This window comes from Lepidochelys kempii, chromosome 5, assembly GCF_965140265.1.
Source record: "Lepidochelys kempii isolate rLepKem1 chromosome 5, rLepKem1.hap2, whole genome shotgun sequence".
Classification (NCBI taxonomy): Eukaryota; Metazoa; Chordata; order Testudines; family Cheloniidae; genus Lepidochelys; species Lepidochelys kempii.
In genome coordinates, this window is record NC_133260.1 from 45,561,885 (window position 1) to 45,589,765 (window position 27,881).

Sequence of the window (27,881 nt, forward strand, 5' to 3'; positions counted from 1 at the left end):
CCACGGGCCGTATTTTGCCCACCCGTATAGTAGACACTTGTTAGTAGCAACATATCAGTGCCTTTTGCTATCTACTCGTAAGTGGCTATTGCTATTATGGGGAGTGTCGACAATTCAAAGGGAAAAGTGTTTCATTATATGGGTTAAACTTGTCAGGTGTGTTTCTAGCCTATTGCGTATCATCAGTGGTGGTGGTGATGCCCAATCAAGAGAACTTAACTTCTTGCTTGTCAGGAAGACCATACCATAGTAGCTTCCTGTAAATTCCCCAAGCAAAAACATTCTGTAATGTAAAAGCTCTGAGCTCTTCAGATTGTATATAAACTTGAGTACATTTTCTGATACCTTCTTACACTAGGACTGAAAACTGTTTTGTCAGAATTACTTGTCCTTTCAAATATCAAATCTAGTTAACTTCTACAGTGCTCCATCACTGTATAAAAAAACCTTAAGTGCCTTTGAAACTTTAAAAGAAACACAAAGATAGTGCAAATATTTGATTTAGTGATGTGATCCCTACTGACATTTTTAGAATGGTGAAATTTGTGTGTTTGGTTTTCATTTTGTAACTCACCTTGAGAGAGGGCTATAGGTGTTTAATATACATTAGTTACCTAGCCTATAAACAATCATCTGCACACTGGCTAATTCTCTGTTGGCTTAGCTATGTTAGAAGAATGGACTAATGGTAGTGAACACACCCATTTAGCTTTGACCTTTTTTCTAATGTGGATGGTACAACACATTTTACTTCAACTGAGTAGTTCAAACTATACCCTATATACTGAATTTTGGTAAAAGATGTTGCATCATGTCTGTATAAGGAAAAAGGTCAAGACTAGCCCTGACCTATTCCTGAACTGTTAGTGTAACAAAAACCAAACTACAACAGTCGTCTTCCACCCAGATCCATCACATTGTCCTACCTGGGAATTTGAATATGTGATGGTGTGGAGCAGGCAGGGAGAAGAACAGAGAAAAGGCAGGTTGGAGAGGAGCAAAGGTGATCCCATGGTTCTTTAGCATCCCTGGCCTGGACTCTGGATTTATGTTCACCTCTACCTTCCAAAGCACTGGGATAGGTAGTGTGGTGCCATTGGCTGCCCCAGCCTATCATGCGCACAAACCTCCTTTGTAACATGGACATGCTATCCTAATGAGGGTACATGCTGCATAGAGAGGCTGATCCCTGACTGAAGTGAGCTGTAGCTCACGAAAGCTTATGCTCAAATAAATCTGTTAGTCTCTAAGGTGCCACAAGTACTCCTTTTCTTTTTCCTTCCCCCTGTCTCCCAACTAGGAGTCAAGCCACACATTGCTTTGTGCTTCATTTTCACCCCTTAATGTAAATATTTTGGAAGTGCTTGTGACTTTGTACAGACTTGCAAAGGAGGGATGCTATCTCATAGTGTTCTCTTCCTTCTGTGTGGCTCCTGGCTCACTCTTTGAGGGATTTTTTTTTATTTTTTTTTTTAATTCCTCTGCATTGTACAGTGGCATAGAGCATTTATCTTAAATGCAAGAATAACTTTAATTTTAAAATCAAGGTGTTTGTTACATCAGGTATTAAAAATAAAATAAAAATTGGACTAACACAAAAATGACTTTAGAACCAAGCCATAAATAGTGATAACATTCTCTTGTCTAGGTATCTTTGTAGAAGCCAAGTCATAGTTTGATTTACCCTTCTATAAAATGTCAGAAATCCACTTCTGTATCTGTACCCTAGACACATGACAAATTAAAAAATAAATAGGAAAGTCTTCTTTAATGCAGGACTAGACTTTATATTGAGGTCATAATAAACCTTCTTCCTCCCTCTTTCCCTGACTCTTCAGACTTAAAGGTCCTGTTCATAGCTTGACTCAAATATACAGCCACATTTTGATTACTCAGATTCACCTAAATGGGGGGAGTGTGTGTGTGTGAAAACACTTCTATGGAGCCTTGCATCATCCATCTGATTTACAGAAAAATGGGCATAGCCATGTGGGATTAGAGCAGTGGTCCATCTAGTCCAGTGGTCTCTTATCTTTTTACGCACAAGATCACTCTTTGAATTTAAGATCAACCCAGAATCTACCCCACCCCTTGCCTGAGGCCCTGCCCTGCTCACTCCATTCCCCCCTCCCCATTGCTCGCTCACTCACTTTCACAAGGCTGGGAGAGGAGATTGGGGTGCAGGAGGGAGTGCAGGCTCTGGGCTTAGGCCTAGGGGTTCGGAGTGTTGAAGGGGGCTCTGAGCTGGGGGCAGAGGGTTGGGGTGCAGGAGTAAGGGGTGCAAGCTCGGGGGGGGAGTTTGGGTGCAGGAGGGGGCTCCAGGCTGGGTCAGAGTTGGGGTGCAGGAGAGGGTGAGGTGTGTGGACTCTGGCAGGGAGTGCTTTAACGTGGCTTGTGTAGTCACAGCATAACGCTCAGAGCTCTTAAAAAAACCAAGAAACAAACGAACAACCCACCTCCACGAGGGGAATAGCTACCAGCGCTGGGAGTGCGGCTACACTGGCACTTTACAGCGCTGAAACTTGCAGTGCTCAGGGGTGTGTTTTTTCACACTCTGAGCAAGAAATTTGTAGTGCTGTAAAGTGAGTGTAGACAAGCCCCTCGGCAATGCCCACCGAGACGTCTCGTGCCTGGACTTGTGTTTTCCAAGCACGTGGACTGAGTATAAAACAGACGCAGTGGCCACATGCTGGGCCTTTCTCCTTCACCCAGCTATGCTGCAAGCAAAAAGGACGCTCTGAAGACCCCAGCTGAGGGGACTGACTCAGATTTCAAGGGTGAAATCTGTATATTAAGGACTGCAATATCCAGTAGGGTGAGAGAAACTGCTTAGTCATTGCCTAGTCTAATAGGGTTGAGAGTTTAGACTGCATGCTTATATTTTATTTCTTTTGATAACTAACTCTGACTTTTTGCCTATCACCTGATATCACTTAAAATCTACCTATTATAGTCAATAAATTTGTTTAACTGTTTATCTTTATCAGTGAGTTTGTATGAAGTTTGGGGAAAATCTGCTCAGGTTTTGCAAAGGCTGGTGTATATCCACTTTCCATTGATGAAGTGGTGAACCAATTAATAAATCTGCACTACCCATCTTCAGCAGTGCAAGATGATATATTCCTGAGGTACAGTGCTGGGGGGGATTTGGCTTTGGTGCCTTTCTCTTTGTGATTCACGAGTGGCTCTGGGAGCACTCATGCAATCTTGCTGGGTCTCCACATGTGGTTGTGCTGAGTGATCACAGCGCCTGGAGGGGTTTGCTTGTGGTCACTAGCATGGCATTGTGAGAGACAGCCCAGGCTGGAGAGAGTTCAGGATTCACAGTGGTCCCACAGTCCCAGGCTGCACCCTAGGGATCCCATCAGTCACCATACTGAGTTTTTGGTTGGCTAAATAAACATGTGCTTTCTTTACTAATGATGGCTTGCCATCGTACAATTGTAAGCCAACAAGTAGTACAAAAATTGTATAGTCTTTCTTTGGAAGAAAGCTGGGGTTTTATCTGATTCCTGTGCAGGCAGTCTGTAAAGTACTTCTGGAGTCTTCTAGCAAATGCTTTATGTAAGATGGAATTGTGAGACTCCAGACTCCTCTTATGTGTATATTTTTAAATATTGATACAATGCTTTCATAGCATACATTGCCATCATGCTGTAACTAATACCTGCATTGGGTTTATTTTTCCAAGATCCATACAGGTTTACAACACCAAATAATTTGGCCTTGCCAGCCCAGCTGTGTCCCATTGAATGAGAAACTCCTGCCTGAACTGCTGAAGGAAGCAGGATATGTTACCCACATGGTAGGGAAGTGGCATCTAGGCATGTACAAAAAAGAGTGCCTCCCAATCCACAGAGGATTTGATACTTACTTTGGTAATGGCCAGATTTACTTTTTTTTTTTAAGTACTTTTACTAACCATATTGAAAGGGGAAATATTTTTTAACAACAAACTCAAAATTAACATATAGCCAGTAAAACAATGTTTTAGTTATTTCAGCACATGATACAAAATACAGTTTTCTAATTTAGCAGACTACACTTGATAGATAAACGTTGATATCCAAAAGCCTATTGCTGAAAATCATCTGATTTTTTTTAAACCCACAGAAGCAAATATGTTTATTTTAAGCTCCACATTTAACTTGTCCCATTGTGCTCAGTTACTCCACATGTTGCATGAGTGTGCTCTTAGAGGAAGCTTTAAACTGAAATTTTCATATGTCTAGGTTTAGGTCAGACTTCTAACTTTATTGTAGTTTGTGTATTGCGTTTTTTTTAATAGCAGTGTCTTAACTAGAAAAGCAATAGGCATTTTACCAGACTCGGTCATTTTTCTAAATACAATATATATTTCTTGAATTCATTAGGAACTCAGATACTACCATGGTCAAGGTGTTGCAAGAACCTAGATTAAATTACATTTAAAACAAACTGTTAAAGGAACTTTAGAGTTGCAAAGTTAAGCACTCAAAACTTTGGCACTGCCAGAATTAGGATACCTGTGTAACTTTAATTTGGCCCTGTTATGAGTGTGCATTACAATACAGTCTTTAATTGCATGAGCTCATACTGTTTTTTCACAGGAGTCCTGCCTCATTAAGTTACTGGTTAGTTATTAAATGTTTCCTTTTTATCGTCCACATTTCATATGTGACTCCAGGCCTTAATGTACACCATACAAGCACTGCACTGAATACAAAACTATTTACTTTCTCCTGGGCTTTCTGTGATGCTCTCACTGAAGTATCTGAGTGCTTCATGAACATTAATGAATTTATCTTCGCAACACCTGTCGTCACCTTACGTCCCGTTACCTGTGAGGTGGGGACCTGAAGCACAGAGATTAGACACTTGCCAATTTTTGTTGTTAATAATTTTGGGTGCTCGGTATGGGAGGGAGGCAATTTATTTTTTGGAGTTCTTAGCTCTTTATATGTTCAAACCATGATTCCAGTTGAGCTGTGAATGTTCAATGCTTCTGCAAATCTGGCCCCATCTGTCTCAGGCTGGGCATTGAGAGAAACTGTCAGCTAGTGGTCCAAATCACTAATGCTCTTTTTAAAAACAAAACCTAAAAACCCCATAATTTATTTCTGGTTTTCAAGAGCATATTTTTGATCTTTCCTTTAGAAAGCTCTTCCACTTCTTTCTTTGACATTCTCTGCATCTGTGGAGTTTTGAACATACACAATATGGTATAGTTGGAAGTTGTTTTGCTAGACCTTTAGTTTTTTGTTTTGTGATGGGGTGGGTTAGCAGAATAAATGTTTCTGCTCAAAGTCCTGGATTGTGAAACTGAATCTGTCCCCCCACACTGAGCCTAAATTTGATTGCCTTTAGGGTATGCTTTGCAACGTTCCCCTATTATTCTGGAGAATTTTTGGGTGGTGAAGTTGGGGCTGATTTAGGGATGAGATTGCAAAGGGTTTTTGAGACAATTTCATTGCTTCCAGTCAATGGGAGTTAAAGCTGTGCAGTACTTAATAAGATTGGACCCTTGATGGAAGCAAAATTTGTAGGAGAGCCTTATTTTTGATTCTTAAGATCAATAATTTATTCTGTAAAGAAGGATTTGTTTCTTTCACCAGTTGGTGTCAGCAGTAGATCAGAAATCATCTCACAGATTACAGGAATGCCTTCCATGTGAACTATCTGTTACCAATCTATAAACGTAAACGGTACAATAATTCCAGTATTCATAGTATCTATTTAGATATAAGTGTTCTGTACTAACAAATACAGTTTACAAAACCATAACTAAGAGTTATTTTAGTTAGCTACAGGCTCATGACATGTGCATCATTTTAATGCTAGTATCTTTGATTTATATGCATGCCAATTTATATGTAAAGTTATTGAACTACTTTTAAAAATTTTCTGGGTTTGTATAATTGTTGCATAGAATTAGATTTTGTGCTTTATTTTCAAATAAATACAAGATGAGAAATGTTAAGGAATGTTGGACTGATTAGCCTTGTTTTTTAAAAAAAGTGAAACTGATGGTGTAATTTTTCTAAGGCACAAAGGGCAATTTGCCACTCAACTCCCTTTGTGCCCTTTGAAAGTCCTCTACTGATGTATTAGTTTATATATAGGAAATTATATATTGGGTTGCTCACTTGGTCATCTTTTTCCTGTTCTAGGTTATCTTCTGGGAAGTGAAGATTATTATTCCCATGAACGTTGTGTATTCATCAGTGCAAAGAATGCAACACGCTGTGCTCTTGATTTTCGAGATGGAGAAGAAGTTGCAGTTGGATTTGGAAACATGTATTCCACTAATGTATTTACGAAAAGAGCTGTAGATCTTATAGCCAGCCATAAAACTGAGAAGGTACAGTAACAGCAGTTGCTTTTTTGAGAACTTACTTTACAAGTTTCTTAATATTTTCATACAATTATTTATTTATAAGACTTGAGCTTGCTTTGTAAACAATAGCTGATAAATATCTAGATACAGAGCTGCATTTATGATAACTCTCACTGTCTTATCAGCGTAGCTGGCCTTGTACTGCTTTCTCACAGGAACAAAGATCTACACTAAACCTAGAGTTAAATAGGACTTACTCTCTTATGAGTGCAGGTTTTGCAAAATAGAGATTACTGATTTGGGCCTATTTTCTAGTGGATCAAAGTGCACTTAACTAAAAAGTTCAGCAAATAGAAATAGACAGTATTGCATTGACGCTTTAATGTTCAAAGCCCTTATAGAGTAGAACCTCAGTGTTGTGAACACCAAAGTTATGAACTGACCAGTCAACCTCATTTGGATCCAGAAGTATGCAATCAGGCAGCAGCAGAGACCATTTTAAAAAAAAAAGGCCAGTACAGTACTGTGTTAAGTGTAAACTGCAACAAAAAAAAAAATGACGAGGTAAGGCAACTGTTTCTGTGCTTGTTTCATTTGAATTAAGATGGTTAAAAGCAGCATTTTTCTTCTACATAGTAAAGTTTTCAAAACTGTATTAAGTCAATGTTCAGTTGTAAACTTTTGAAAGAACAACCATAATGTTTTTTGTGCAGAGTTATGAACAACTTCCATTCTCAAGGTATTTGTAACTTTGAGGTTCTACTGTATTGTATAACTTGGTGCACATAATAGTTGAAAAGACTTCTACAGGAGATACACAGTGTAGGATGGGGCTGGATGTGAATGAAGAAGATCTTAATCATTTCACAGAAAAATAATTAACAACATAGCTTTACTTCATAAAAGGGACATTCTTTATACAATGTTCAAACTCACAAGCCAGGAAAGTTTCCCTCATTAGAATCATCTTCCTTATTAAGATGAAAACAGAAAAGGAGGACTTGTGGCACCTTAGAGACTAACCAATTTATTTGAGCATAAGCTTTCGTGAGCTACAGCTCACTTCATCGGATGCTAGCTCACAAAAGCTTATGCTCAAATAAATTGGTTAGTCTCTAAGGTGCCACAAGTACTCCTTTTTCTTTTTGAAAATACAGACTAACATGGCTGCTACTCTGAAATTTATTAAGAAGCAGTGTGCTAAATGTAAAATATCTTAACCTGTATTATAAAAAGAAGCAAAGTTGAAGTTTTTAATTTAAAGATCCCAGAAAAAATCCAGAATCTCTCCTTCACTCCTCTAATATAAAGACCTTAGACCATGACATAATAAACTTTTGTATTAAACACTGCAGTTAAGTTAACCCTCCACCCCCAAACTAACTTTGTTTAGAAGGCACAACAAGATAGTACAAATAGACTACCTTGATTTGGACAAGAACACATAAATTGCTAGTACGTGGGGCTAATTGACCTATTTGTAACACAGGCATTATTTTGTTTTACTGCAATCTGACATATTACATTGTTAACTTAGTTTCCCTTTTAGTATGTGCATTTATAAGTGAAGGCATGACAATTTTCAGAACTGAAATGTGTTTAAGGCTGAAATTTTTTTGGCAAAACTTCAGCCAAAGTGGTTCAGCTGTTTTCAGAATGAGTCTAGGGGGAAAATGTTTTGTTAGTACTAAAAAAAAAATAAAAAAAAATAAACCAATTTTAAAAAAAATCTGACTTTTTCTTTTGAGGAGTTCTAGTGGCCCAATGCTTGAAATTTGGCAGAAGGGGTGGACTTTGTCTGGGAAGTGCCTTTGTCATCTTTGTGAAAATCCACACAAATTTTGGCCAATTTATAAACCTTTGAAAAATCTCAGTTTACACATGCTCAGTAGAGACTTGCTGGAGCTTGTCTGACTGCACTAGGCATGCTCAAGCCTGGGTTGAGCAGGATGTTCCCTGCAATGGCACCAGAACTAAGAACAGGTAGCCTGTCTTTCCTGTGTTTATCAATGATACCCCTCCGGACCTTGTCCCTGCCTGTTTGGGCCCAGGCAGCATGGAGGAGAAAACTGCCTCATTCAAATGCGGAGGAGGGAACAAGAGCTGGGGAGTAGATTGGAACTGAAGGCTGGCAGGGTGAATGGACTAGGATGGTCTAGGTGAGCAGACTGGAGCTAGGGAGGTAGAGGAGGAACCAGGTGGGATGGGGGGACTGAGATGTGATGAGACTGGGAACCAGTGGGGTGGAACTGGAGGCAGGGAGGTAGATATGAAAAGGAGCCAGAGAGCAAAGGGAGAACTGGGACTGGTTGGGCAAAGAGACTGGGACAAGGATGAGGCGGGGAGACAGAACATTGAGCTTGGATGAGGAGCTCTGGGAGTCAGGTGGCATAGGAAATGTGGGGCGAGAAACAGATTGGATGAAGATCCTGGAAGGGGTGATTGGGACTGGATGGAGTCACAAGGTGAATCTGCCCTTTAAAGGGAGATGGGGCTGCAGCAGCTGTGCACTATTAATTAGCTGCTTCCCAGCCTGAGAGGGTGGGACTAAGAAGCATCGGGTGATAGTTCTTCTATAAGGTCCAGGTATCCATTACACTGAGCAAGATCATTCTGGGGGTTAGAATCACAGTAAGTGGGAAGGTTCTGAGCCAGGTTTTATGGGAGGCTTGGTACCACAGGGGAGCCAGCCTAGGGACCCAGGGTCCTATACTGGCATAGAGAAACCACCGGGAGAAAGCAGCCTTCTATGGAAAGCTCTGAGTCAGGATCTGAGAATGGTATTCTAGGGGAGCTAGTCTGAGGACAGAGTGCTCCATACCAGAGCAGGACTAACAGAACCAATTGCAAGAAGACGCTTAGTGAAATGAAATGATCTGTCATTGGTTTAAAAATAAAAAACCTAAAAGCCCCACTTTCCATGGTGAATTGGGCTCCTCATAAGCTCTGTAACAGGGATGTAAAAAGAAAATGCAATGGAGATTTTCATAACCAATGACACTACCCCTAACCAAGATGTTTTGCACATGAAATATGACTTTATTTTGTATAATGAATCTGGGATTCAGACTTTCTACCCAAATCCTGTTTACAACTTGCTATTTGACTTACAGATTTGTGAGACTTTGCTGTAGTAGGAGAAACAGTACTGTGTGTAATTTGGTCTTCCTTTTAGAAAAAGGATAGGAAGCCAAGTTGAGTGGCAGGAAGATCATAAAATCAACTGGCTTTGCTACCATTAAAATGAAAATATTCATTAATATTTCAGTGCCTTTCATAAGAATCTTTCCCAGAATTGTGTATATCTTATGCTTAGAGAAATCAGGAGGAAAACCAGACAACTGCTGTATGTTCATGTGACTTTTTTCTTTTTTTTTTTTTTCCATTTAATGCTTGGGTACTCTCTCATCTGGCTTGCATACTGCTCCCCCCCCAGCCTCTCTTTCTCTATCTTGCTCTCCAATCTGTCCATGAACCCCTTCAGGTCCCTGGGGAATACGTGAAACCATATGCTTTCATCAAAGATGAGAAGAGACGTCATTATGCAGGAATGGTATCCATTATGGATGAAGCTGTAGGAAATGTCACTGCAGCCCTGAAGAGATATGGGCTTTGGGACAACACAGTTCTCATCTTCTCTACTGGTAAGACTGTTTAGTCAAGTATTCTTCTGGTGACTCATTGAATGTAATGTCCAGTAAGCTGAAGAGAGACCAATCTAACCATGAAGTAATCCATTTCAGAATAGATTTTAAATGCACAGGAGCTATAAAAATAAAAAATTTTTCCTAAAGGAGGATAAATCTGTTTTTCCCTCTTTAAACATAAACAGTTTTGAGGGAGTGTTTCTGAAAACAAAGGATTAATTGTCAAGAACCATATGCAATGAAAGGCACTGTACAAACTTACTGAGAGCCTTGTGTGAGGTTCTGGGGGACTTCAATTTCCTTTAACTTCACTTGCTTTTGAGATTACAGTAGCTCTCAAGATTGAGCCTTTATTCACACAGCTCTACCAATTCATCTCAGTCCTGATTTCTGGTACCCATTATTCTAGGCAATATTCAAACTCTCCCTTTTTGGTGTGTGATACAAACATCCAGCAGGGACTTGAGCACACTGGGTAGCGACAGATGCCCTGTGACACAACTGCCTGGACAATTTGTGTGGCCTCATGGTCAGAAACACACACCAAGCTGTTATCTTTCACCAAGGTACATATTTATTCTTTTCTTACAAAGTAACACAGGGTAATGCAGGATTAGAGCAAGGGGAGGCTTCCCTGCAGCCCTCACTCCTCAGCCCAGGTTCAGCTGCTGAACTTCCTTCTTAGTATCCCCTTTGCTTCCTGTTCCTTCCACTTATATCCTTCCAATTACATCATTAGCCCAGTAATTACCATGCAGGTGCTCATAGTCCCCACAGTGTATAACTGGCTTCAGTTAAGCCTGTACTTTCCCTAGTGCTGCAGCAAACTCAGTGACCAGGGTGCTATTAAGTCCCCTGTCACACTTCACCTGTGGCAGAGGCCTCCTTTGCTGCCTGTGCCCTACCCTCTTTATGAGGCTGGGCTTCTATGGACCACCAGTGGTGATCTGCCTTCCACCCACAGAAGGTCCACTTTGAGGGTGGAGGTTTTCCCCGCAGCTCTATCTCCACCAGTTGGTCATCAGGCCAATCACATCCCATGGATCTTTCCTCCAGTTTACTGGCTTATATCTACTCACACTAATTGTCTCTGTAGATCCACCATCTCAGGATCTCCCTCTTCCCTTGACATATTTTGCCTCTGGCTTGGGACTGTCAGGGTAGGTTCACCCACCCTGATTTCTTTATCAGGACTCTTTTTTTTTTTTTCTTTTTTTCCCCCCTCTCTCTTTCTGGCTTGGTCTCCATCCTGTGCCTTGCCTAGGGCTTGCTCCTCCTAGAAGTCAGTCAAGCCTCTTCCCCCTTAAGTGTCCCTAAACTAGCACTCCCTGATTCACTGCCCCTTCTTGCTTTTTTTTTCTCCTCCTCCCCCAAGTCCTCCAGTATGTCTCATCCTTTCTGAAATGGTTACCATATGTCTAGGGTTATCACACACTGGACCTGGAGGGTCTAAACTCATGGGCTTTTTACGCAGACCTACCAGTTGGGGTCCCTTCCCCCATTGTCTACCCTTTTGACATAAGAGGAATGGGGTCCAGTCAGTTCCTATCATTACTGAGTAAGGCAGTGACTTCACTGTCCCTACTTGTTGTCCCCTGGGAAGTAGAAGGGAAGTTTTAGTTGGCAACTACCACAGGATAAGTGCTCTTTCCGAACCATGTATAGATTAAATAGTTATTGTCACCCCCTCCTGTCCCCACTGTGGCCTAACCAGGATGCTCTGTACAAGGGAACATGCTGTTGCTGAATCCACAACACCCTTTGTCATTCTTTGGCCTGCTGTGACAGGAATCATCCTTATCCCAGGTTCCCCTTTCACACCTGTCCACCGATAGAACTCTGCGATTCTGCAGGCAAAGTCTCTCTTTATGTGCCTTTGCCCTGCAATGGAAGAAAACTACTGTGTGGGTGACTGAGGCCGTCTTATTCATCCCTTGAACTCCCTTCCCAGGCTTCACTGCATGAGGTTCTTCAACCTTATTTTCCCCCATCTTTGGTCACTGGGTACAGAGCTCTTTCCATGGAAAATCCACCTCCACATACTCCTCTGTTAATATTATTGCTGCCTCTAGCAAGTCTGTCTGGTGCCTCTGAATCAGACCCTTGTCTTGGGGAGGCTCTGTGTAAACTGTTCCAGAATAGTGGAGTCCATTAGGGTCTCAATGTCCTGTCTATCCAGTTGCAACCACTGAGTGGCCCAGTCCAACAACTTCTATCCAAAGGTCCTGGGACATATCCTGCCATTCCAACTGTCTGCCCTGAATGTTTGGTAGTATTTCTCCAGTGACCGGCCCACCCTGTCTAAAATAGTGGCCTTCACTGTATTATAATCTTTGGCCTGGTACTAGCTCAGGGCAATATAGGTCTCCTGAACCTCAATGGCCAGATAGGAGGCTAGCTGGAGCGCCCATGCACCCTTGTCCCATCCAGTGTTAGTAGCCACCTGCTCAAAGGAGAGTAAAAAGGCATTGGGGCCATCCCCCAGAGCCATTTTACATAGCCCCAGGCCCACCATTCGATTTCCAGTCCCCCTCAGTGGAACTCACCAGCCCCTGCAGGAGACATTGCTGTACCTGGGCCTGCTCCTTGATAAACTCCTGTAATGTTCATTGCTCTTCCACCTAGGATGACTGCCCCTCCTGGATTGGGTGGGACAGTCCTGAAATGCAGAATTCAGGTTCCAATCTGGGCTGAATGGCTCTGGGACAGTATTTGTCCCAGATTCCCTGTAGCGCTGCCCGAGGCTCGGGGTGATGTCAACCTCTTCCAGGGGTGGGGGAGTGAGAGGTGGGCCTTAGCTGGCCCAGCCCCCTACTCCTTCTTTTCCCTCCTGAGGCCCTGCACCTTGGCCAGGCCAGAAGCTGGAGCTGGGCAGTAGTAAGAGCACCCCAGACCCTCCACCTGCTCTGGGTGGCATGCCCTGGGGGTGTGAGGACATAGGCTGTGGGCTGCTCTCAGACACCCTGGCCCTCTGCCCAGGGTAGGTAGATGGTCCCCACAGCAGCCTAGACTCCCTGGGTGATTCTTACAATGGCTCAGCTCCAGCTTCTGGCCTGGCCCTTGAGCAGGGGCAAGACTCCTGCATGTGTCCCGCCTTTTGTCTTTTGAAAAAGTGGTCACCCTAATTTCACATGCCAATGCAGAAGTGCTTGCCTCTCCACCTGCTAGGTCTCTATCTCCTTTTGTTCCACCAGCTAGTGCAGCATCTCGTTTGTTGTGCCTGGATCTCCTGCCCTCATGCAGGTCTCCCTCCAGTTTCTTCCTCTCGGCTAAAGCAACCACCTTTTCAAAAGACAAAAGTGGGACACCTGTAGGAGCCCTGTTCCCTGGGGCCCCACTCCCTGACCAGGCCAGAAGCTGCTGTAAGAATTCCTTCAAGGGTAGGAACATGGGCCAGGGGCTACTCTTGTGCACCCCAGCTCACCACCCAGGGCAGGTGGAGGGTCTGGGACTCCCCACAGCCACCCGGACTTCTTGGGTGGCTCTTACTATTGCCTGGCTTCTGGCCTGGCCAAGCAGCAGCGTCTGAGGAGGAGCATGGGGCATAGCCTTGTGCGTGGGGAATAAAATCTGCCTCCGCCCCCCTCCCCAGCCCCAGCTGGTGCCACCACTGAGCCTTGGGCAGGCGTAGAGTGGCACTGCAGGGAATCTGGGACAAATGCTGTCCTGGAGTCATTCAGCCTGGGACCAGGCCTTGAACTCTGTATTTTGGAACTACCCAATTCAGGAAAGGTGGTCATGCTACTCTCAGCTGAGAGAGCTACAGCTCGCAGACAAGCCCCCACATGTCAGGAGGGGTCTCTGTCACTACCCAGTGTACTCAACTACCTGGCCAGTTTGTGTGGCGTCCTGGTCACAAACCCACACTGAGCTGTTATCTTTTCTCAAGGTGTATATTTATTCTCTTCTTACAAAGTAATACAGTGCACTGGAGGTTTACAGCAAGGGCGGGTGGGGGACTTCCCCACAGTGTTTACTCCACTGCACAGGCTCAGCCTCTGAGCTTCCTTCTGAGCTCCCTCTTGCTTTCTGGTCCTCCCAATTACATCCATTAGCCCTGTGATTTGCACCAGGTGCTCATAGTCCCCCCAACAGAGTGTAAAATTGGCTTCAATTAAGCCTGCACTCTTCCCAATGCTGCAGCAAACTCAGTGACCAAGGTGTCACCACTAGTATCCTATCAAAAATTGGTTGAGGCAAAACATCTGTGTGTTTGTGTATACTCTTTGGCTTGACGGTAATATTACTTTGGGCCCTGAGCCTCCTGAAGCAAATTTCCACTAATAAAACCAGCTTTGATACTTCTGATGGATTTTTAATCTATCAGATTTAGACTGAAAGCTCTTCAGGGCAAGAACTGTTTCCTACTGTATGTTTAGCACACTGGGGACCCAATCTTGGTTAAAACTTCTAGGCTACTACTGTAATATTAAAAATAAATATACTTCTGCACTGAGTGGAACTGAATTTAGCTGAAATCTAGAAGCCTTCACAGGATTCAGGGGAATAATGCAATATCCTGCATCCTTCAAAATGTCTTTCCCCCTCCCACTTTGTCTGATTTGGGAGTGGGAATAGCCCTTCAAAGCTTCCAACCTCTACTATACCCAGGTTTTACTTAATAGGGTTTGCTTGAGGGTAGGGCAGGAATTCCTGAACATCTCACTTTGTATTCATTTAAATATTTTGAATTTAACAGCTTTGGTGCACAGCTTTGAGGCCAAAACCTGCCTACTCAGTGGGTTTGTATACATATTCTGATACCTGTACTATGTAAACATATTTGTTCTGGGAGGAACCCCCCATTATAAGATATATTCATATTTGGAACTTTGTATAAGCAAAGCTGTATGGAATCTGATATAATACTTACTGCATATGGTAAAATTGCAGCCTCCACTCTTGACCCCAGTACAGCTATTTTCAGTATAATTCTTTCAGTGGATTATGGACTAAAACTAAAGACATCTGAGGTGGAAACATCATAGTTACACTTAAACTAAGTTGTCAGTCAGTTAGCTTATGCTTTATAAAATCTAATTTTTCATACTGTTGCAGTATACTTTTAATGACAGCTATCTAAATCAACTACAGATACGTTTAGACAAGTGTCGGGCTGTCAGGAGAATTCTAAGTAACAGTCTTATCCAATGGGACTTGAACTGTATTGACAATTTAAACTGCCAGAAATGGAACTTCATGATTGAAACCCAAGGAAATTGAGCCTAGATCAGGCAAATCATAGGACAGTTATTCATTTTTTTCCAAGTCTTCCTACTTCACTTCACACAGCTATTCTCTACAATAAACCATTGCATGCATTAAAGGCACAGCTTCCAAAAAACACATGTTGAAACTATTAAACCTATTCAGCTTCTTTGTAAAACACTTAAAACCTTTTAAGTTAGGTCTTTGAAAAGACCATAAGAAAATATTTGAAAAGAGAAGCGCAAAGTCATGCAGCTTGGTGTCATATGGGGACTTTGTGCTGTTGTATCCTTGCAGGTTATTTACACAGCTTCAGTCTCCCAAAGGTGCTCCCCATAATTGGGAGTGTAAATACCTATTTGCAGCTATAACATCAGTAAAGGTAGATGTTTAATGGGGGAAATGGAAACCCAGAATTAAGGAGGGGATGAGCCCCACAAACAGGGTGGAGCTGACTTAAGTTTAATTATGGAGATTAAACTCCTACTGTACCCAAAATCTCAGTTCTCATCCCAACTCCCCCTTAATGCTTTCTCCAATGTAAGGCATGCTCTCCCTTACAAGTCCCAGCCTGCTCAATCTTTCACATGGTGCAGCTTACCTCCCAGTAAGAAGAGATCCCTTTCCTTCCTGATCTTTCTCACTTTGCTTATCTTCTGAATTTACACCTTCTCTTCAGCCCCCAAAGACCTGACTTCTCAGGGGAGTACATCTTATTATCCTCCTTACTGATGGACTAGGGTAGAGGTGGGCAAACTACGGCGGCCCGCAGGACCGTCCTGCCCAGCCCTTGAGCTCCTGGCCAGGGAGGCCAGCACCCACTCCCTCCTCTGCTGTTCCCCTCCCCTGCAGCCTCCGCTTGCCGCATGGGTGGCTCCGTCCAGGCAGAGGGGCTGCAAGCTCATGCTGCTCTGAGTGGTATGGTAAGGGAGCGGTAGTGGGGGGCAGGATTGGATAAGGGGTAGGGAGTCCCAAGGGGCAGTCAGGGAACAGGGAGAGGTTGGATGGGGCAGAGGTTTGGGCAGGGGATGGGGAATGGGATGGTTGGATAGGGCATGGGAGTCGGGGTGGGGGTGTGGATAGGGGTCAGGGCAGTCTGGGGATGGGGAGGGGGGTTGGATAGGAGGCAGGAGTCAAGGGGCAGGGGTGTGAATCGGGGTCAGGGGGTAGTCTTTGGAGGGTGGGGTGGATGGGTCAGGATTCTGAGGGGGCAAATAGGGGGGTGGGGCCAGGCTGTTTAGGGGGCACAGCCTTCCCTGCCTGGCCCTCCATACAGTTTCACACCCCGATGTGGCCCTCAGGCCAAAAAGTTTGCCCACCCCTGGTCTAGGAGCTTAAACCATAGACCCTTTCCCCCCCTTACTCCCCACCCCCAGTCCAGGGCAAGGGACAGATCCACCATAGCACTGGGAATTCCATCCAAGATGCCTCTTCCCGTGCTGCAGAGACTGATTTTACTAACTTGCCTCCCAGTTTTCTCTGACCCTGGCTAATCTGCTCTGGGTTCCTCACGACCTGAAGAATTTAAGTAGCGCTTGGGACAGAGAATATAATAGCAATTATTGTGTAAATTGGGCCTGTCTTGCCATAGTTGTAATGTAAAGGTGATAACCTGGGGCACTCAAATTGGTGAGGGAGTAAGGAGTCTTAAAATGGTGACTACAGCCCTGATGAACATCAATTTTGTCCATACTTCCCATTTAAACTGGAAATTCCTGAAGTCCCTTCTTCAAGGAGGTAAGTTCACTGGCTGTAATTATGTAAATATAGTAAAGCCCACATTTGGATATCTGCCCCTCATTGCTACAAATCCCAGCACAAAATTCGGTATTGATACTGTTCCCTACTGATTTGCTGTTGCTAGCTATGCTGATCGGTGTTACTGCTACAAATGTACAGTTGTTGACTCCTTTAATTATGGACTCTAATATAAAGAACACTTTCACTGGAGTCTCACTGAATTATTTCAGAAGTTGATTTGATCTTCACTCCCAAAGAGAATAGTAGAGAGTTCAATAAAAATTCTTTCTGTTTCTTCCTCTTTCTGCATGATACGGCCTAACCAGAATTCCCTTGAAAACATGCCAGTTGGCAAATGGAACTACTGCACATTTTAAAAGGGCCTTGTAAAATTTATATAGGGACTCCAAATCCTCTTTAAAGAGGTCTAATGGAAACCTCAGGCCAGAAATGAAGTAATCTGACCATTAATACAGTCTGTCTCCATAAGTGCATCACGTAAGTCCACACTTCTGCTTTTTTTTTTTTTTTTTTTTTGGTACAGATGAACTTTTTGCACAAGTAAATAGGCAAGAGTAAGCCAGGGAACTACAGTGTTACCCAACATTATTTTATAATGCAAGCATTTCCACCATTGCTTTGTTAATCTGAAACCAGAAACAAATGAGCTAACTATTAATTATTAAATGATTAAAATATCAGAAGTACAATGATATCAAGAACTACCAAGTGGTTAGAAAATTATGCTGATATATCATGCAGTAAACTTGGTTTTACAGAGCATCATACATACTCTGCTTCCTTAATGAAATGGGTAGTGTCAGTGAAACGACTGTGTACAAACAAAGCAGACATTATTATGTATGCAGCAATAACTCTTTGACAGCCTTGGGCATTAAATATATGTAGCTGAAAAGAACAGGACATTGGGGTTACTCCCTTTTGAAAAGTGCCAGGGAGTCTAACTTTCAATACCTTTGAAGGGGACCTTCCTTTAAAATCATAAATAAAGGATGTAATCTCCACCAGTTCAGCAGTCTCCTAGCTCTGTAGTCCAAGTCTTGTTTTGGAACATGGACCATGACTACAGGTGAGAATGCTACAAGTTGAAATCTGGCATCACTATGTGTAGCACATATAATACCTTGGATGGAAACTTGCCAGCATTATAGCAAGCTAGTCTCCTTGAGTTCGGCATCCATTATTTTTTCGTTAAAACAGGTAAGTTATTTAACATTTAAACTTATTCCTAAATGATAAGATGGTCATAATTGCCAAAACAAAATCATAACTTTCCCTTAGAACCCTGCATGGGAGAACTGTACAGCCCTGCAGCAGGACTGGGATCTCATGGGTACCAGAGGATCTGCTGCCATAGTAGCAGGAGAGAGATTAAAGAATAGTCCTGTATAGGGGTCTGCTTTTCCCTCCCTCCCAGCCTCTCCTTCACCTCTGTTAACTGTTTCATTTTGCAAAATGTTGCAGTATATGTTAATTACCATAAGAGTCCTGTAAGATGTAATGTACAGCTTTTCCTTTCAAAACTTAGTTTACATTGCTAAAAGAAAACTGACATGTTATAAAACCTTTCCATAACAGAACACGTGACCGACTATTATTTTCCCTCTAGAGATGCTCTTATATCATTTTACATGTGATTGATAAAGTTAAGGGCAAAATTGCATTATATATGCCTGTGTATGTGTTCCAGGAAACGTTTTTTTTCCCCAAAACTTAACTATTCTTGTTTTTTTGACACTTCGAAAGACTACATTGCTTATATGAATATGAGAAATCTGTAAATGCTGTTTAAGGATTAGGATAGTTGCAGTTGTACAGAACTGATTACATATAGTCATGCTGAAGTTTCACTAAACGCTGTTTTGTGCGTATCTGATTTCAAAAGGCTTCTCACATACCAAAATTAAAAAAATCCCAGTAAAACTCCCCAATTAGTTCAGCAATATAAAAGTGTATACTGTAGAAAAGCAATCAGTCATTTAAAAACCCTGGCCATAAAACTTTTTAAAATGTGTTTTTTCCATCTTAGCACAGATTAAAGTGGATAGCAAGTTTGTGTCCATAGTACAATTTTTTTTAGCCATGTTTAAACTAAATATTTGTGCCTGCTCAGTGCTCAGATTGGGGCTTATGAGATGAGGAAGAGAAGTGAGAAGTGCTTATAGGCCCTCTGGACCCACCTTGGGTCATAAGCAGCATGAAGACACCTTCTGTAACTACCCATTCCCCAGTATCTAATTGACCTTGAAAATTCTTTTGTCCTTTCCCATTCGTTTTCCCTTCTAGCCTATCATCTCACTCTTGTTCTATGAGCTCTCCCATTGAATTCTCTTTTGCCAGGCTGACCTCCTTCCTGACATTTGCTACAGATTAGGTTGGGAACTACAGTTGTGGCTTTACATGCCACTGTGTGCTATTCTTCTGCTTCCTGGGAATAAGGTCCTAAGTATGGGCTCAAAGACCTGTAGGCCATGCTCTACCTTTTTTCCAATGACCTCTGTATAGTCCCTAAAAGTGTTTTTTTCTTTATCTTTCTGGCTGGATTGAGAAAGGTTGCCCTTCGTGGACTTCACAGGGACTACTGCTTCAAGGTAGCCTGACATACCAGAAAGGCAGAGTGGCTGTAGCAACTCAGTTTCTGATCCTGTAAGAGTTAATTTTGAATGCTGTGCTCTTGGACACAGTTTAGCATGAACCTGTTTTCTTGTGGTATGGACAAAGTCTTACAGGGTTTAGAGCAAAACTAGTCTTCCTAGAGAATTCCATAGTGCACAGCACAATGCCAGCAAAGTGTCTGAATTGCAGCTATTTCCAAATTTGGAAATTCAGTTTGGTTGAGGGAACTTTCATGGCCTTATTTGATTGGGTGAATCTCCAAGTATTACCCACCTATTTAGGGTTAATTAAACTCATAAAAATATATGTAGATGGTGTACTGGGTTATAGCACCTGCACTTAATTGGATGATTGCACATTCAGTATAAACAACTTCAGGTGCATATCTTTTGGACTTGCATATTTCAGTGCTGACTGAGTCTTTTTTGTGTGTGGGTGTGGTGGGGGGGATCTTTCCTTTAGTGAAAAACAGGCCCTCTTGTTAGGAATAAAAAAATATTGTCACCTTGCAATAACTTTGCACATTACACAGGACATGAGAATTGATTCTCTAAGGGACAGAGTGTGTTAGAGCAATGTGAGAGTTGGTCAGAAAATGCCAATTATTGTAAGTGAAATATTTTAAAGAAATATTGTGCCCTGAGGTTTGGATTTATGGTGAAAAGCAGAAAATAAGCTAGTTTCACCTAGTATTAAGGCTTAATTGTTTTGCACGCCTGTAGCATGGAGGCTCTAACATGGCTGCAAAAAGTTGCTCTTTTCCACAGTTATTCAGCAAAACCACTGTTGATATTAATAGTACTAGTTTTTGTCCTATATGATTATGTTTAATAACAAGCACTTAAGCTGAACTTGATGGCCCCTAACTGGGATTCTAACACTAAAAAGTGAGAGCTCTGAACTGGGAGTCTTCCCACCTGTCTTTAGTTGAGGCTTATGAATGTACCCCTGTTTATCTACACTATGCTTTTTATCTCTGAAATTTCCCAATAGTGCATCTGTTGATTGCAATGGTGGAAGCACTAGTATAGACCAGGCAACACAGGAATTTTAACCACCAGGTCTGTTCTGAGCAGGGTTAGATGACATTGTGCTTCTAATGCAAGCAGCCACTACACTAGGACTCCTACCATTGCTACTACTGGTAACTGCATTGAAGATAGCAATGACAGGACATTTTAGGGGCAAAAAGGTTAGTGTACACATAGCCTGGGTTTATATGCATATGGCTGAAGTGGTTCTTTTTCTTACTTGGGTTTATGTATATATCCAGCATTCCCCCTCCCCCCCCGATTAGGTTTACTTTCCATTTTCCTTTTAGAAAATACATAAAAATCTGTAGCATCAGTCATTAACCATAATAAAATTTTTATGAAGTGTATTGAATTACTTCTGGAATTAGAGGCATATTTAGTCCCTACATGATTTTTAGCATGGACTAGCAATATTTAATACAGAATCATATTAAATACAGCTTTGCCCCGTAGGAGGGGTTATGCACAGACCCACTTTACCACAACTGCTGACACTAGGTCCTGCCCTGCTCCACCAATTCTGAGGAAAGCAAGAAGGAACTGGGCATACAAATTGTAGCCCAAAATTCCCTCTCTATGCTTAGCAGTAGCTTTCTGATGTGAAACTATGTACAGGCTGATATTTGAATGTGATCCAGGATATCTTTATTTATTTAAAATTTGGTTGCTAATTTCATAGGAACATAAGAACTGCCATACTGGGTCAGACCAAAGGTCCATCTAGCCCAGTATCCTGTCTTCCGACAGTGGCCAATGCCAGGTGCCCCAGAGGGACAGAACAGAACAGGTAATCATCAAGTGATCCATCCCATCACCCATTCCCAGCTTCTTGAAAACAGGCTAGGTACACCATCCCTGCCCATCCTGGCTAATAGCCGTTGATGGACCTATCCTCCATGAACTTATTTAGTTCTTTTTTTGAACCCTGTTATAGTTTTGGCTTTCACAACATCCTCTGGCAAGGAGTTCCACAGGTTGACTGTGCAGGGGGGGAAACCTTACTTTTGTTTGTTTTAAACCTGCTGCCTATTTATTTCATTTAGTGGCCCCTAGTTCTTGTGTTATGAGAAGGAGTAAATAACATTTCCTTATTTGCTTTCTCCATACCAGTCATGATTTTATAGACCTCTATCATATCCCCCCTTAGTCGTCTCTTTTCCAAGTTGAAAAGTCCCAGTCTTATTAATCTCTCCTCATACTGCAGCCATTCCATACCCCTAATAATTTTTGTTGCCGTTTTTCTGAACCTTTTCCAATTCTCTCTTTTGAGATAGAGCGACCACATCTGGAAAAAAAAAGCGACAGTGAGCCCTGGAATTTGGGTACAATCCAATCAAACGAATACCTGTGTCACTCCTGCTCTCTAACCTGGCATGTCCTTTACCATGCTGCCTTGCTGCTGTAGCTTCTACCCTGGACTGCTCTCACACAGCCTCCAGCATGTGTGCCAGCCACACCTTGGCTCTTACCAGCCCTAGTTATACTGCACAGTGACCCCTTGTGATAAACTGAGGGTGGGGGAGCGTGGGTGGGAGCTCCCTTTGATGGACACCCACCCAGCCAGTTAGCTGTAAAATCCCTCTTGGTAGCAGTTCTTTGAATCATAGAATCATAGAATATCAGGGTTGGAAGGGACCCCAGAAGGTCATCTAGTCCAACCCCCTGCTCGAAGCAGGACCAATTCCCAGTTAAATCATCCCAGCCAGGGCTTTGTCAAGCCTGACCTTAAAAACCTCTAAGGAAGGAGATTCTACCACCTCCCTAGGTAACCTCTAAACCTCCCCCACTGCAACTTGAGACCATTACTCCTTGTTCTGTCATCTGCTACCATTGAGAACAGTCTAGAGCCATCCTCTTTGGAACCCCCTTTCAGGTAGTTGAAAGCAGCTATCAAATCCCCCCTCATTCTTCTCTTCTGCAGGCTAAACAATCCCAGCTCCCTCAGCCTCTCCTCATAACTCATGTGTTCCAGTCCCCTAATCATTTTTGTTGGCCTTCGCTGGACTCTCTCCAATTTATCCACATCCTTCTTGAAGTGTGGGGCCCAAAACTGGACACAGTACTCAGGCCTCACCAATGCCGAATAGAGGGGAACGATCACGTCCCTCGATCTGCTCGCTATGCCCCTACTTATACATCCCAAAATGCCATTGGCCTTCTTGGCAACAAGGGCACACTGCTGACTCATATCCAGCTTGTCGTCCACAGTCACCCCTAGGTCCTTTTCCGCAGAACTGCTGCCTAGCCATTCGGTCCCTAGTCTGTAGCTGTGCATTGGGTTCTTCCGTCCTAAGTGCAGGACCCTGCACTTATCCTTATTGAACCTCATCAGATTTCTTTTGGCCCAATCCTCCAATTTGTCTAGGTCCTTCTGTATCCTATCCCTCCCCTCCAGCGTATCTACCACTCCTCCCAGTTTAGTATCATCCGCAAATTTGCTGAGTGCAATCCACACCATCCTCCAGATCATTTATGAAGATATTGAACAAAACCGGCCCCAGGACCGACCCTTGGGGCACTCCGCTTGATACCAGCTGCCAACTAGACATGGAGCCATTGATCACTACCCATTGAGCCCGACAATCTAGCCAGCTTTCTACCCACCTTATAGTGCATTCATCCAGCCCATACTTCCTTAACTTGCTGACAAGAATACTGTGGGAGACCGTGTCAAAAGCTTTGCTAAAGTCCAAGAAACAATACATCCACTGCTTTCCCTTCATCCACAGAACCAGTAATCTCCTCATAAAAGGCGATTAGATTAGTCAGGCATGACCTTCCTTTGGTGAATCCATGCTGGCTGTTCCTGATCACTTTCCTTTTTTGCTTTACCTGTAAAGGATTAAAAGTCCCGCAGGTAAAGAACAGGAAGTGGGCACCTGACCAAAAGAGCCAATGGGAAGGTAGAACTTTTTTAAATTGGGAAAGAAAACTTTCCCTTTGTCTGTTGTTCTCCAGAGAAGGAGACATGGAGCAGCAATGCTATAACCAGGAATGCTGTGTAAGGCTTGAACAACGTATGAAAATTCATCTTCCATACTTACAAAAAATCACGGACAGGGAATGTTTGTTTAATGCAGTCAGGATTATTTCAGCTTGTGGATCTCCTCTGTGCTAAACCCCAGGTGCTTCAATTTGGTCTCCTGCTTTAGTTTAAAATAGTTAGATTTCATTATGGGACTTGAACCTTGTACTTCATTGCCTCATGCTCAAAAGGGCTTTTCCATTAGCTATGTGTTTGTTGCTTCACCCATCAAGTGAAAACGGCTTTTTTGGTGGCCATCACTTCTGCTAGGAGGATCGGAGAGCTGGGGACTTTAATGACATACCCCCCCCCCATTTACAATGTTCCTTAGGATGTGGTCATAATGATATCGTTTTCTTAACTTTTTATCTGTGTTTTTTGCATTTCATATTAATCAAATCATTCATCTCCCTTCTCCCCCCCCTCACCTGAAACCACATCAGACTAGGCAGGAAGCTGCCTTCTATACCCTGAATGTCTGAAGGGCATTAGCCTTCTATTTGGACAGAACTTAACATTCAGAAAGTCTATCAAACTGTTTCAATTCAGACAGATCACAGGGATCCCAATTTCCACCCAGAAATCCATCTTGAATCCTATCATATTATGACTCTGCCAACATTCCACCTCCTTTAGCAGCGTTAACCCATTCTACAAAGGTTACTTCCATGGCATTACTCAAGAATGTTCCAGTTGCTGAAATTTGCAAATCTGGAACCTGAACTTCAGTACATACTTTCTTCAATTACTGTGCTTTGGTTCAGACCTTTAGAGCAGCTGCTGCTGTTATCAACGCAATTCTGTCTTCAGTGTTAGACTGTTCTGAAGCTTCCTTCTCCTTGTGGGTTTACTGCTCAGGAGTCACTTGAAGTGGAGCACCTATAAGGACACTACTCAAAGAAGGAGAGGTTGCTCAGCTTGTGGAGTTACTGGAGTTCTTTGAGATGTCTCTCTATGGGTGCTCCACTACCCTCCCTCCTTCCCCTTTACTTTGGAGTTTCCTCTGTGGGACTTCATAGTAGACAAGGAACTGCGGGTGGTTTGCTTGTGCAGCCCTATAGTTCATTGGTTCAGGGCATGAGGATATGCAGAGCACATGTGTGGGCCAAACAGGCCCCGCTACCAACAATCTCTGATTAAAGGCACAGGGATGCACACGTACCTGAAGTGGAGCACCCAAAGGAGGCTATATTTTGAAGAACTCTAGTTACTGCACAAAGTGCGTAACTTCCTGTTTTCCAGCTATAGACATTAGAGATGGGAAAGACCTCTTCAGTCACCTAATGCGGTGATTCTCATACTTACTTTGAGTCTGACCCAAAATATGGCTTAAACTATCCCAGAATCAATCATACCCTACAATCTTTTGCAGTCACAAATAATTGTGGTATTTAGCTCCCAGGAAGGAACACTGGGATGGCTTTGGATGATGAGACTTGGTAGATGGGATTGGTGAGGGAAGTGCTTCTTTAATCAGTGTTGCAAATTGTTATGATTTTATTGCAACTCTTGAGCTATGTTGTGCTTTTCTTAAAGCCCAGCTCTTAGACTCATTTGATTAGGTGAGAATCTCCGCTCTCTTCAAAAAATAAAAAATTTAGACCTGAAGTTTGTGATAACTTAAAAACATGAATCCCTAAGGCCTATAACATGAAAGCAAATAAAAAGACCTCCAAACTTATTTTCTACAAATCTGGTTTAAAAATCATGAATCTCATGATTTTGAGGGGCTTGGAGTATTCATACTGAGGTTTGAGGTTGGCAGTTTTCCCCATCAATTCTCTGCACAGCTCTCTGCTTCAGAGCAGCACTGCTTTGGGAGGCTACAAGGGAACTCCAAAGTCTCTAGAAGCACAATCACAAAGCTGAGCGCTCCATGAGGAGGAGTGAGGGGGTGCTCTGCTGGGATTAGGTTTGGTGGGGAGCCATGTCAGAGGCCGCACAAGGAAAGAGCAGGAACAGTTTGCTTCTTCCCTGCCTTACCGTGGCACATGGCTGGCCCTAGAAATTATGTGATTCTGCCAGTTTCCTACATGCAGCCTGTCTTAAATATCCCAAATGATGGGGCTTTCTCTCATTTCCTTGATAATGTTCTCCAGTCTAATTATGCCTCCTTGCACATGTTTAAATAGTTCCTCCCTGTTCTACAGACTAATTTACGGTTCTAGACTAGTATCATGTACTAGAACAGTGGTTCTCAACCTATGGCCCACAGGCCACTTGCGGTCCAGTCAGCACACAGCTGCAGCCCATGTGACAACCCTTAGGGCCATACACATAGTGTGTGTGTGTGTGTATGTATGTATATATATTGCGTGGATGCAGCCTACATAAAACAGAGAGCTGCAAATGGGGCCCACAATGGTAAATAGGTTGAGAACCACTGTACTAGAAAAATATTATGAGATGGCTAGTTAATAGTATCTGCTACCTCCTGACATCTAATAGCTTAATAGAATAGCAGTCAAGAAAAGAGAAGGCAAGTATTAAATCTCTTGTAGACCAGCTCTACAGACCAAATCTCTTGTAGACCAGCTCTATCAGAACCTTCCTTCCTATCAGAATGCTTCCTTGCACACCCAAAACTTTGAGCTTTGGATGTGTAAGGAATGCAAGGTTAGGTCTTTAGGACACTAGGATTCACTTTCTGAAAAAGGCTGTATGTACTGTATTTTTTGCATAGGATAATAACACTTTTATGTTTTTTTTAAATGTCACTCCCGTATAAATGTTCTCAAAATAGCTCGATTTGAAATCGTGAGCTTAGATTAAGAAAAAGTTAAGTATCCTTATGGAAGAGTTTAGGCTTCTCCCATGAAACACTGAAATCAGGGAGAAATTCTAGATTATAGTTTACAGATTAATAACTTTTAAACTTTTATATATTGCAGACTTCCTTTGTAATTCATTAACTATTGACTAGCAGTTAACGTTAAGCCCTCTTATACAGGGGGAAAAATATCACTATTCCAAGAGACTCCACTTTGCCAATAAGTGGAATGTCCTTGTCCTCCTTGGTTGATACAGTAGGAGGCAAAATTCCACCACTGATTGATTTTTTTTTTTAGGAAAGAAGCCTGTAATACTGTCTGCTCTGCATCAAGAATTAGTAAGAAGTTTGAAGCTGTCACTTGGGTCACTGATGCCTGAAAAACAAATTACCAGATTCCTTACTGACTCGTGGCTTTCTTTTCCCTCTCCTTTCCCATTTTCACTTACAATTTTTTGTACCTATTTAAGTATGGAGACAATGTGGCTCTTGTTGGTACATCTATTTAAAAATTGAATAGTATATGAATGTTCCAGAATTAGAAGAAATAGCCTATGAATTTTGATCGTATGAGAGAAGAAACCATTTGGTATAGAAGAAACTTAAGCATCCTTCAAAATTCAGCAGATATCACTTCATACTCTCCTTCCCCTTGCCCATGCTATTCCTGTATGCAGTATATCATAAATGTCTATTTGCAAGTGGCTTAACTTCAACGTGTTTTTCACCTTCAGCAATAAAATTTAGAAGTCACCCTTAGTATGAGTAAGATGGAACTTATTCAGCATGTCAGAATATAGATGTGCTAGACACAATATAAAAACAGCAATACATTTTTGCAGGTTCTGATTCTAAAAAGACTTGAAGACAAGAGTGATACATTTATTCCTAATTACAATTAACTTATTACTACTGTACTCATTAAAAATTACATTTGAATCGTGTAATTTTCTCAATTCTTTTTAACTCTGATCTTGTTAGAATTCTCTAATTTAAAACAAAGTTTGGAAGGGCAAGTTATAAATCATTCTCTTAGGAAACTTCCCCTATGGATAGCTTATTGTGTGATTGTTCACTATAGGGCTTCTTCCACTTTCCTCTGAAGCATTTGGTTTTGGCTGCTGTTGGAAATAAAATGCTAGATAAAACGGGCCACAAATCTCACTGTATGGCAATTCCAATGTTCCTGAAAATTCATGTATTCTAATTAAATCACCAAAGAAGATGAAACTGTGTAGGTCTTGGTCACTGATCATTATTAATTTACAGGACCCTGAAGTGTGCTAGGTCTATCACAATACAGATTAAAAACATGATCCTAGGGCTGAAGACTCTACAACAGGGGTGAGCAAACTATGGCCCAGGGGCTGGATCCGGCCCTTCAGGGCTTTGGATCTAGCACGTGGGATTGCCACCCCTATGGCACCGTGGGCCCCGCGCCGCTCCTGAAAGCGGCCAGCACCATGTCCCTGCAGCCCCTGGGGGTGGGGTGGGTAGAGGGCTC

General features: G+C 42.4%; 1 protein-coding gene and 1 long non-coding RNA gene across 3 annotated transcripts in view; both read left to right on the forward strand.

Moving 5' to 3' along the window:
* ARSB (arylsulfatase B) overlaps positions 1-27,881 on the forward strand; it is a 100,227-nt gene that overhangs the window by 1,801 nt on the left and 70,545 nt on the right. Inside the window, exons 2-4 of one of the 2 annotated variants that reach the window (XM_073344132.1) lie at positions 3,692-3,878; positions 6,150-6,340; positions 9,801-9,960. In XM_073344132.1, the coding sequence (XP_073200233.1) occupies positions 3,692-3,878; positions 6,150-6,340; positions 9,801-9,960 (538 nt within the window). Of the gene's footprint in view, positions 1-3,691; positions 3,879-6,149; positions 6,341-9,752; positions 9,961-27,881 lie in introns of both variants that reach the window. The other variant, XM_073344131.1, reaches the window with a different exon arrangement.
* On the forward strand, positions 19,278-27,607 carry LOC140911329 (uncharacterized). Its single transcript, XR_012158905.1, has 3 exons — positions 19,278-19,578; positions 21,262-21,369; positions 26,676-27,607. It is a non-coding gene; the product is annotated as an uncharacterized lncRNA (long non-coding RNA).